At 51.7% G+C, this 12,089-nt stretch overlaps 1 protein-coding gene across 2 annotated transcripts in view; it reads right to left on the minus strand.

Moving 5' to 3' along the window:
- LOXHD1 (lipoxygenase homology PLAT domains 1) overlaps positions 1–12,089 on the minus strand; it is a 219,867-nt gene that overhangs the window by 66,148 nt on the left and 141,630 nt on the right. For both annotated transcript variants that reach the window (XM_059894273.1, XM_059894272.1), the window contains exons 26-29: positions 11,717–11,898; positions 7,395–7,511; positions 6,508–6,670; positions 2,670–2,824 (exon numbers count right to left, since the gene is read on the minus strand). In XM_059894273.1, the coding sequence (XP_059750256.1) occupies positions 2,670–2,824; positions 6,508–6,670; positions 7,395–7,511; positions 11,717–11,898 (617 nt within the window). The remainder of the gene's footprint in view (positions 1–2,669; positions 2,825–6,507; positions 6,671–7,394; positions 7,512–11,716; positions 11,899–12,089) is intronic.

Genomic DNA, 12,089 nt, shown 5'->3' on the forward strand with positions numbered 1-12,089 from the left:
CGATACCCCATTGCCTGCAAGAAGCACGCATATAGGATGATGCCTTTTATGTAAAAAGTTAAAACCACAGAGCGGCACTATGTATTTCCTATGTGCGTATGTGCACAGATGCAGAGAAGAGGCTTGGAAAAACTTGGAGACAGGAGAAAGTGTGGAGCATTCTGGAAACTGGGGCCCAGGGGGACATTCTATGCAGGCTGGCTGGGCAGGCAGTGAAGGTTTGTGAATCCCATGAAAGGCTCAGACCAGATCTGGGATTGGTGGGCAGCTTGACAGGTTGAAGTGAGGGAGTGACTCGGCCACCTTTGGATGGGTTAATTGGGGAAAGCTGGAGGATGGATTGGATTTCAGGGGCCTGGAGCAGGGAGACCAGACTGGTTCACTAAGCAAGGTGCAATAAGGAAGGGCTGAGTGGTGACAAAGTTGACCGGGCTAATCTGAGAGTTATTTAGAAGAGATCCTCTCCACGACTCTCCAAGATTGGTTGGATATGGGTGGGAAGGGAGTGCTGATAGGGAGAGGGGTGTCCAGGTGACTCCTAGATTCTGGAGCAAATGAGAAGAGAAGTGGAAGCTTTTAGATGCTCAGCAGTGAACTTAAAGTCCGAACTCATCAGTGACTGAGCCAGAAGTAGCTGCAGCCCGCCAAGTGGGACATCAACACAGGAGGGAAGGAAGAGAAAGGGATGAGGCAGAGACTTTCCTTGTGATGTCATAATTGCTAAGAGAGAAAAAAATCTGAATCTAAATACAGAGGAGAATGGATTGCATCACCTTCATTTATACCTTCATTCATTTATTCACTCAAAAAATATTTATGCGCTTACTCTGCTAGGCCCTGTGGATTTAGCCATGAATGAGCGACCTATCATCCGTATGGCGCACACTGCTGTCTGATGGTACATTTTCCAGGCACTGTGATGAGCTACAGGAAAGGTGGGCTCTCCCAAGCCCCAACCACAGCCAGCGCTAACAAGGAGCTAACTTCATGCCAGGCATGGTTCTAGGCACTTCACGTGTTTTAATTCAGTGAACTTATTTTATGGTGGAGGAAACTGAGGCACAGAGATGTTAGGGAAGTTGCCCAGGATCACACAGCTAGTCAGTGTCAGAGACGGGAGCTGAACGCATGTGATCTGGCCCCAGTCGCAGGTTTGGGCACGCCTGCGCCGCATGGCATGGCCATGTGCCAGAGCAGTATACGTGAGTCGGCCTGATAATAACGTCCCTACTTCAGAGTCAGGCACACCACATGAGTCACTTGACCTCTTTGTTATTCTATTTTTCCAAAATGAATAGTCCTCCTATTAGCTACCTTATACGTGTGGCAAACAACTATATTGTGTGTGTGTGTTATAAATTTTTTCTCCCTGATACAAAGTGCTCTTCTATCTCTTGTCCAGTTTTTCAGTTCAGGGGTCTAAGTAGCTATTCCCGTTCCAGAAGCAGTAAACCAAAGCTACAGGTAATGGGTTCATATTTGGATGATAGAGCAAAGGCAGCCCTGGGGCCTGACTCCTCCCAGACCTTGAGGTCAGGCTGGGGCTCCTTCGAGGGGGCCTGGCTCCTGGGGTTACCCACCAGCTGCAGACCTGCTTAGTGGCACCTGCTTTCCTTGGCCCAGAGCTACTTTCCTCCTCACCAAGTAGCGAATGTTTCAGCACTAAAGGTCATGCCCAGCTGGGGGTCAGGCTTAAGGAGACCCCTGATAAACACCCATTGGTTGATGCAGGAATCTCCCCAGGCACTTGGCCACAGGGAGGGCCGCAGACTCAGTTAGGAGCCAATCACCTTGCTCTCATCCCCACAGCTGTAGCCTGGTCTGGGGGGGTTCGGTAGATTTCGGTGAACGGAGGGGGAAGAGAGGTCGAGGAGCAGTGAAGGGGGAAGGCGGCAGGAGCACAGGAGAGGGGAGCTGTGGCGGGGAGAGGGAGGCCAAGCTGGTGGGAAGGCAAGTTTGGTCGGATATCTTCTTTTTTGTAAAACCACTGTTAGGTCAGAGCTGGCAGGGCCTTGGACACCATCCAGTGGTGTGGTTTTCAAGCTTTTCTGTAGCCACAGAGCCCCTTGCTTAATAGAGGGCTCGCTTGGCACTCCAACAGATAGGCCAGGTCAGAGTGGACCCGCGCGGGAGGGGTGGGTGCCTGTCTGCTGCCCTTACCCTTCTGTGGCTCCCGTGGGCCTCGCTGCTGCCCAGGACTCTGCACAGCACAGCTTAGCTGCTTCACATCAGCCTCCTTATTTCACAGATGAGGAAACTGAGGCCAGAGATGCTCAGCCATGTAAGGAGTGGATGGCGGGCCCCCAGGCCCCTAGTTCAAGCTGCTGTCCGGGCAACACCGCCACTCTGCAGGCGCTCACCACTCCACGCTCATGACCCACTGCGGTGAGCTGGATTCTTTGAAGACAACCCAGTTCCTTACAGCCAGCAACCTGGGGCTCAAATGGCCTCTTGCTTGCTCAAGCCCCACCCCTACTCCACATGCAGGACCCTGCGTAGGCTGAGAGAAGGGGGAGCAGACTCCGTGGGGGGGCAAATGCCCACATAAGGGTGCATGACATCCCGCAAAGTTCCAAGACAAGAAGAGCTGGCCCCTTTCAGCCCCACCCCCCATAATGATAACAGGACAGGGAGGAGAGGGGCGGGGTAACTCGGCGGGCTCCGCCTACCGTTCCTCTCTCGAATTTGTTGGTGCGGTTCTCTGACTTGCCGAGGTACCGCTCTCCCGTGTCCCCGAGGTCTCCATAGACGGTGATGTAGACCTTGGCGTCCGTCCCTGCCCCGGGAACGTTTCCTGTGAAGATCTGCACCGAGTACAGCACAACTGGGTGGGCAGTTGGACAAAGGGAAGAAAGGGATGGCATTGTTTAGGTTTGGGGGAACTGGATTTGTAGGCAGTATTCAGCTTGTGGCCCAGGACTCCAGGAGAACTCAGTGTCCTCCTTTTGTCTGTTCCCTTATGCACATTCTGCTACAGGTTGGAGTGGATTCACCAGTGGGAAGTTTACCTCTAAGAGACCCAAGGGATGGAGACTTTTCCAGCCACCTCAAACCATCCACCCCTCCAGCTGCTTACAGCTTCCAGGAGAAAGACTCAGGAAACTGCCTGACACACATGCACACTGTGGTCACTAAATCTATCTACCGTGACACACTGACAGTAAGGTGCCTTCCCATGTGAGGGTGACCGGTATCAATGCCAGATACTTCTAAACGGTTTATGGAAAAAATCAAATATTTTTGAAAGAATAGCTTCCCCTCAGTGTCTTTCGTATTTTCATTTACTCTTCAACCAGCCTGTCCCCAGCACTCCATGGAAACCCCCCTCACCAAAGCTGCAGTCACTGCCACCCACTCCTTTATCTCCTATGGCCTTTGGAAAGGGCTCAATAAATACTGGTGTGACAGTTATTAAAAATTATTCAGGAAAATGTAACTAAACACCGTCTTGTTTTTGTTTTGCTGCTATACACTCATCAGGGAGGAACAAAGTAGCCCCTTTCCCAATCCCCACCCCAGGAGGGAAAGGCAAGTCTTTGTTTTGAGGAAGGCTGAGCGTTCTTTATCTCCTCTCCATATTCCTTTATCCTAGGAGCTTTGGAGTTTCAGGCCAGGGAAGAGGGGACTTAGCTGGGTTATCCCCAAGGGGAAGGATGAAAGTTGTGGCTTTGAGGTGAAGGCGGAAATGGTCCAACTGGGAAGAAGGTCAGTTTCCCCAGCCTGGGAGCAGGTGATGGTTTGAGAGTCCCTATGGGTGGTAGAAAATCCTCACCTGCACAAAGGGACCCAATAAGGAGACAGCTGCCTGGCTTATCTGGGGACTTGAAGCAAGGAGGCCTCCAGGCTGATGAGAGGGTCTTTTGGGTTTCCCTGGTGGTGCAGTGGTTAAGAATCCACCTGTCAATGCAGGGGACACGGGTTTGAGCCCTGGTCCGGGAAGATCCCACACGCCACGGAGCAACTAAGCCCATGAGCCACAACTACTGAGCCTGCGATCTAGAGCCTGTGCTCTAGAGCCTGAGAGCCACAACTACTGAAGCCCACGCGCCTAGAGCCCATGCTCCGCAACAAAGACAAGCCACCGCAATGAGAAGCCTGTGCACCGCAATGCGAAGCCCGGGCACCGCAATGATGAGTAGCCCTCGCTCGCCACAACTAGAGAAAGCCCAACCGCAGCAACAAAGACCCAAAGCAGCCAAAAATAAATAAATAAATAAATTTATTTTTAAAAAAAAGAGAGAGAAGGTCTTTTGACAAAGCCAGGGTCCATGCAGAAGCATTGCTGGCCATCCAGAGAGATGAAAGCTGCGTGTCGACGGGGAGCAACTAGCAGCAGTGTCACCGAGCGGCAGGAGACCACAGGTGTAGGTTCTTCCCACCTGGACTAAGGGCCAGGCCCCTGATGTGAGCCTCAGGATTTTTATAAGACCCTAGAAAAGGGGATGCCCCCTCCCTGCAGTGACTGAGATGGACTTTCTTACCAACCCTTGCAAGTGGGCTCAGAACCACACGTAATTAAATGTAGGAGAGTAAGGTGATGTGAGCTGTTCTTACCCGTTGGTATGAAACACGCTCACGCCCACAACACGGTTCCTATTATTATCCTCATTTTCCCTTGGATTCTACAGCATTATTCTTTCCTGCTCTCCTTCTGCCTCTCTGGCTGCTCCCTGAGCAGCTTTATAGGTTCCTGATCGTCTGCTTTATAGGTTCCTGACCGCTCGGATGCCCACGTCTCCCAGGTCAGTCCACTTCCCGCAGCTCTCACCCTGCATGCTCCGGGTGTTGACTTCTGTGAGTTCCCCGAGGCTGCGTCTCCAGCCCAGTTCCCTCCTGTGCTCTGGACCCACACCCCCATGTCCACCTTGACTAGACCACAGAGCACAAACTCACATCCAATCCTGAACTCCGCCCCCTCCCTACGTCCCCTTTCCCATCCTCCCTTCTCTGCCGCCCCACCCAGCACTCTGCTGGCTAAACCTCCCTGGCGCACTGGGAGAACTGCTCTCAGAGGCCTGTCCCCTCAAGGACAGGAGGCAGCCCCGCCGCCTTGCTCGGCTCAGCTCAGAATCGGGCCAGCATTTCACGTGTGCATTAAAAGAATCCTCTCGTGTTGAAAAAAGTCAACATCACCCACGCCTGTCTGGCTAATACTGACATGAGGTAACATTAGGAATCTTGCCACAGTTTAGACACGACAGTCGACTGTCCCCACCCCCCTCATTTTCTCTCCCCATACATTTGCTGGCTGTGCATTCAGCCCTACTTCACACCTGGGCGGGACCTCTTCTAGGAGCCCTCGTCCCAGAGTGGGGTGCTGTGTCCCCAGGGCTGTGATTAAATGGCCTTCCTGCCCCTTTCTCCCCACCCCGGACCCCCCACCACTCTCTCCAGTCCTTTGGGAATTAGGAAAACCGATTCAGCTTCTGGGTGCTGAGCAATGCGGTCATGCAGTCAAATCCTGCTATTTCTGGATCCTCCTCCCTCCCTGTCCCACCAAGGCCACACAGCTCTCCGTGGAAAGATGTTTCCCTAGAAACACCACCCAGCACAGAGTGGGTTTGTGGCATGTTATTAATACAGAACAGCCAAGTGCGCCGCCGGGCCAGCTTTCCTGGGCATCCTCTGGGATCCAAGTAGAAAAGGGAATTATCCGCCAGATTCAATAGCAAAGCAAATTTGGAGAAAGGGATATGGGTAGGGAAAGGCATGTTATTGAGGCAACACTTGTTTTTATCTCTTAAGCAAATGGCAACTCAGACTAAAGGAAATGTGAGAGCTATAGCAGAGGCTCAGCTGAGGCCAAGGGCTGAGCCTGGAGCAATAGCACCCGGCAAGAGAATGGAGAACGGCACTCAGGGGCCAGCCAGAGGGGTAAGAAGAGAACCAGAAAATGGTAGTTCAAAAGCCAAGGAATGAGAGCAAGAAGTGTGTGGTCAGGCTGGGGCAAATCAGGCAGAGAAAACCTCATCAATGAGAACAAGCAAACTGGCACATACAGAAAAGAAACCCATGACCTTGGACAGTGAAGCTGCACCCAGCCCCTGAGAACAAACACACCACAGCTCCAGTTCTGTACAAAGCCAGGATGCTATTGGATTCATACTCGGTTGGGACAGCTGGATCCAGCAAGAGCAGAGAGGACCAAGCCCTGCAGATTAGTAGCCAAATTAACTAAGCAAGGGAGAGAACAAGGACCAGCAGAGTCCAGGCACAGGAGAGCACGTATTTGGATGTATGATCACACTGTCAGACAGTGTGTCAGGATTTGAGCACAAACCTCAGAGTGAGATAGCTGAGTACCTTTGAAGAATAGCCCTGCCATTTATCAGCTGAGTGAACTTCGGCAGGTTATGTAACCTCTGTGAGCCTCAGTTGCCCTCTCTATGGAGTGAAGATAATTATAGACTCTACCTCCTGGGGGCAAAGGCTCCGCCCAGCACAGGGCAGGTGCCCTACAAGGGAGGGCTCTGCTGACAGTGATGAGGGCGATCACACCACACTTACTGTCCAGCGGCTCTTCCACTTCCTTGTAGACTTGCCTTAAAGACCCATCTTTCATGTATTTCTCAGTGAAGATATCATAAGGGACCAGTTCTCGAATGGTCTTCTTGTCGTCCTCTGAGGTGGCAAGCCATCGATCACAAGGGAAGGTCAAGGTCTCTGTGCCCTGGGGTGAGGAGGAAGGAGGAAACTGAGCCCCTAATGTGGAAACTGCCAACTTCAGTCATTCATGTCAACACTCATGGGGACCAACCAAGGACAAGGGTGATGGAGCCCCACTAATAATACAAAAGCCACAGAGGAGCCCCCCCGGCCTGCCCCAATTCCAGCAGATCCAGTCTTACTTAAAGCACTTTCCACACCATGTCAGGGGTAGGCTCTTGAAGGTGGAGTTCCCTGAGCCACTTAAAAATAGATATCTGAACCCCATCCCAGAGACTCAGACTCAGCAGGCAAGGGGAGGAAGCTCTGTTTTTTTTAAACTGCTCCCAGCTCCCAGCTCATACCACAGCCATGACTGACAGCTGCTTCCTAGGTTTAGAATTTCGTGGTTTTGGAATGTTTTACAAGTTGGTTAGGTGGGTTTCTTTCTCTGAGTTGACCTTGAGTTGCAGGAAGGGCACACTTGGTCACTCACTGGTAGTATGGCTTTGGGGGTGAGGAGCAGAGACATGGTTGCCCAGACCCTCCTTCTTGACCCATAAACCAGGTTCTAAAAGATTCTGCCTTGGACCTGAGTTAGTTCCTGCACTTGGAGTGAACTGGCTGAAATTTCCTTAGATGATTTTATCTCAACTTAAAAAGGCTACAGTTTCTTGTAAAGAATCTGTCTTTAATCTCTTCTGAAAAGGGACAAAAGAAACAGCAGGACAGATCAGTCAGAAACTCACATCTTTATCTGGGAGGAGCCTGCGGATGTCCACGTGGGAGCAGTGCCAACCAGGATTCATGCCCGTATTATCATGGCCAATCCGAATTTTTTCAATGATTTCTCCCACGTCTTCTAACTTTGGAAAGGAGAAAATGTACCAGATGTTGGCTGAAAGGTCCTGGAAAGTACAACTTCAGCAAAACCCTGCCTCCCCAGGGCATCCACCCTTGAGTCCCTTTGAACTTCCTGGGGTCACTTTTTCCCAGTATGTCCCTCCTGTCCAGATAAGCCAGCCCCCGCCCTCCCCTACATATGCCGTGCTCATACGTCCCTTCCTCCCCCCAAGCTTAACATCAGCCTAGACTTAGAACTCAGTTCAATCAAGGTCTGGGAGGCTGCCCCCCCTTTTCATGGTGGAGCCCAGCCCCTTGTCTTCTATTACTTATTGTTCTAGCAGTGGCTTAAGAACTGACTGGGGGGTATCAGAAGGTGAGTTCTAGTTCTGCCCATGCCCTCTCTTGCCACCCTTACCTTCTCCTTGGCCCCCAAGAGCCCCCTTCATCTCCAGCCACTCCTCTTCTATATCCCTCAAATTCCAGTCCCTCAACCTCTACATTCTCTCATCACAGGGCCTTTGCACATGCTCTCCCTGCCCCTACCCTTTTCTCTTCTTTACCTAAGCCAGTGTTTGTTCAACCTCATCATTCAGGTCTCAGCTCAAGGATCACTTCTTCAGGGAACCCCCTTGACCACCTTAAGAAAGTCAAATCTCTTCATGATAGGGTCTGACAGCACCCTATAACCACCCACCACGGCAGTTCTCAGTTAGAAGTTTGCATTTACCTGTGTGATAAAGAAGGTGTGATACCTTCTTCTCTACAACTGAAAGCCACAGGGGCAGGCATCACATCTGTTTTGCTCATCACTGCATCCCCAAAGCCCAGAACCTAGGTTCTCAATAACTATTGGCTGGAAGGATGAAAGAATGAGTGTTTCCTCATTTGAAAAATGGGTGTGACAAAGTCATCTGGGTTCTCTCACATGCAGTGCTGAACCTTAACCACCAAGGTATGAACGTCCCCTTGAATGAAAAAGCTGATTACGTGCGTGTCACAGTGAGTCCCTGAAATTCAGGAGCTGTGATCTCTCGTCTCTCCTGCCTGGAGCCTGTGGGCATAAGGTGCAAGGGAGGAACTCAGCCAGGAGTGACTGATCCCCAGTTTCTTCCATTGGAGCCCTTTAAGGAAGCAGGGAGGCGGCCAGACACAAGGCAAGGCAGCCACTCAGCTGGCACCTGCCTCCCCGGCTCTCTCTCTGCCAGGCTGCCCTCCATCATCCCACCAGGTCCCACTCCAGGGCCTCTCCCAGTTCTCATGTGTCATATTCTCTTCTGAAATGGTGCTGTATGTATCAGTTCACACCCTGCCTCATCCCTATGGGGAATCTGGGCAATCACAGCTGGGTATAAACAAGGGAGTCGGGGTAAAGGGAAAAGAGGGTAGGGAAAAACAGTAATACCCAGGTGCCCTGGCTCATGGTTGGTTCATGGAATTCTTGCCTTTTGCTTTGACAGTTGGGGGTTAAAGAGGGTGTGCAGACTTGAGTTTCCTGGCAGCAACTGTGCAAAGCTACCTGCCTGGCCTGCTGCATCAAGGTCTCAGCGCTACAAGGAGGCGGCTCCAGGATGGATGAGAGCTCCCGATGAGTGAATGGCATCTGAATGAGTGATTGAGTCATTCATCAAATGCAAAGCCTCTATAACCCTAGACAGATGTGACCTGGGAATGAACTAGAACAGCTCCCACCACTGCATACCCTCTGCACACACCCACCCACAGTCAGCAGCCATGGGGAGGCCCATCCGCACTGCTTGAGAAACCTCCCCCTATTCCCACCCCACCTCCATCCTTCTCAGTTGCAGCCCTACGAGCTGTGTGATCTAGACAAGGCACTTGACCTTCCAGGCCTCAACTGCCTCATCTATCAAATAGGAAGATTGCTCAGCTGAAGGCAGAGGCATGGGCAGAGCAACCCTTCGAGGTCACTCCTACATCTAACATTGCAGACGTGCTTCTTTTTGTCAGTGATTCTCTCCTTCCAGGTGACCAATATGGCGCCACATTGCTGGAGACGCCCTGAGTTAACAAGATGCTATAACTGTCATTGCTTCTGCTGCCCTGCAGCGCCGCTCCAACTCCCCGCTGGCCAGCTCACCCATGCTTCATCAGAGAAGTGGTGTCCCCCACGAGTCCCCGGGCTTTCTGAATCATTAAACAGAGGCCAGTGATTTCACAGGGCCTTATCCTTTCACAACAGGAGAAACAGGAAGCTACGGGTGAGATCATGGCTCACAGAATCTGCACTCAAGGACACTGAGCTGCCAGGCAGCTGGCAAATGGAATAATTTGCCAGCCTAACTCTTGGAATGGTGATGAGTATTAAATGAGTTGACACACACCAAGTGCTGAGAATAAGGTTGGCACATGGGAAGTGCTCAGTAAATATTATCTATTGTCGTTATTTTCCCAGCCGATCCGTGTGTCTGAGGACGAGGCCATAGAGAGAGGATGGGGTTTGCTCATGAGTTAGAGGCTGAGCAGAATCAGAACCCAGGGTCATGGGCTCGCAACCCAGTGCTCCACCCCTTATCTGAAGATCAACTGGTAAAGAGAAATGGAGAGACAGGGACACAGAGCAATCTCATTTGTTTCTAAGCTCTCATACACCCAACTCCCAGATAGATTTGAAAAGAAAAAAGAAATAAGATAGCAACAAATTGCTGGCAAATTATAGCTGCCCATTAGGTGGACTTCATTGATAAAACTCCCCGGAAGCCATGCTGAGGTGTAATCACAGCTCGGGGCCCTGACAGCATCAGGCTTGGATGACGCACATGCCATGACATCTCGGGTGGGTGAGGTGTTGCTCTGTGTGCATAGATGAATCACCCTTGAATTTTCCTTGTTAAAAAACTCCACCAAGGTGGCAAACTTCCCACAAGTGCTGACTGCTCCCAGAGAAGGTGGGGAGGGGAAAGGGAGTCCCTTGGGGCAGACACAGCCCGAGGAAGAAGGAAGGGGCTCTGGACTTTGTTTCCCACCAGAAAATAAGGGGCACATCTCCAAAGGTCCCCACTACCTGGAGAGCCCAAGCTCCCATCTCTCGTCCTTCAGAGTCATCCCCTTTAAGTCCATCTCGTCCTCTACCCAAGTCACATCACTCTCCTCCTATCCCCTCCGGCCAAACCTCAAACCACTTGCTGTGTTCACTTCCACCTCTGGCCATGATGTTCCCCTTGCTAGGAATGCCTTCCCTCCTTGTTGCCGCTTATGTCCACTTTCCGGTCCAGCTCAAAACCACCACTTCCAGGGAGCCCTGTCCCGTCTCTGAACACCTGTAGCACGCTCAGCCAGCCCACTGTTTGCCCTCATCACCATGGACTAGTCTACTACAGCGGCTAAGAGCACATATTCTGAGCCAGTCCTCCTGGCTTTGAATCCTGCTTCCACTATGCCTTGGTTGTGTGATTTCATGTAAGCTACTAAACTCTCTGTGCCTCAGTTTCCCCATATTTAAGCAGGGATAATTAAAGCGCAGAGTTGCTATGAGGGTTAAGTGAGCTAATATGGGTAAAGCCCTATGACGGTGCCTTCTTAGCCCCAGGATCAGTTACTATGATGACCGCCAGACTCTCTCATTAGCCTCGTGTGAGATCTGGAGTTCCCCAGCTGGACTGCAAGCCCCTTGCAGGCATAGTCTGGGTTCTCTTCTTCCCTTGTCTCTCCCACCCCACCTGGCACGCAGTGGAGTGCACAGGGAGGCACGGGACTGAGTGCAGAGAATACCAAGGTGTGGATGTGGTGACATACATCCACAGTAAGCGTCGAACAACTCTCAGGCCAGAGTTGAGGGGGAACCAAGGAATATACAGATGCTCTTTTGTATATGAGAGGATTGGCCATAGCTTAGCAGATGAACGGGAGACAATTATATGACGAGAAAGTCTGGAAGCCGGCTCTCTCCACGGGTCTCTGTTGTTGGTAGCACTGGAGATGGCCCCAATGGAACTGGAATTGTGCTTCTATCTCCCTAAGCCCTATCCACTCATGATCACCTTTGATTCAGACGCTGGTCCTGGAAGGGCAGGTTCACTGTCCTCCTGGTTACTCAGATGTACTGAGGCTCAGAGAGGTTGGATGAACTGCCTGTCTCCCTCACTCACGGCAGTGCATCAGAGGGAAGGCACATGTCAGACTCTGGACAAAGGGCTCCTTCTCCTTGTCTTCTGGCCCATCCCGCCCCCAGTTCTGGCTCCCCCGGCAGCCTGCTAGACCCAGGTACCTCCATTATGAAGCGGGAGGCGGACTTCCTCTCAAAGAACAGCTTCTGCTCCCTCTTGTTGGTGCATAGGTACTTCTGCTGCGTGCACACGGCATCGCAGCCATAGATGATGATGAAGATGTTGGCGTCTGTCCCAGCGGCAAAGACATCACTGGTGTAGAGCGTGATCTCGTAAGGGACAACTAAGGGTGGGGGACAGAGGGCAAAGTCAGAGGGGAGGTGAAAACAGGACATAGGCAGGTCAAGTTCTTCACCAGCACCACCACCCCAGATGGTCCCTTCACTGGGAGCTGCTACCCAGGGACCTGAAACTTCACATGGTTGCCTAGCAACCACAGGGTGAGGGGAGGTGTTTTGTCATGCCTAGTGCCCA

This window comes from Balaenoptera ricei, chromosome 14, assembly GCF_028023285.1.
Source record: "Balaenoptera ricei isolate mBalRic1 chromosome 14, mBalRic1.hap2, whole genome shotgun sequence".
NCBI classification, from domain to species: Eukaryota; Metazoa; Chordata; class Mammalia; order Artiodactyla; family Balaenopteridae; genus Balaenoptera; species Balaenoptera ricei.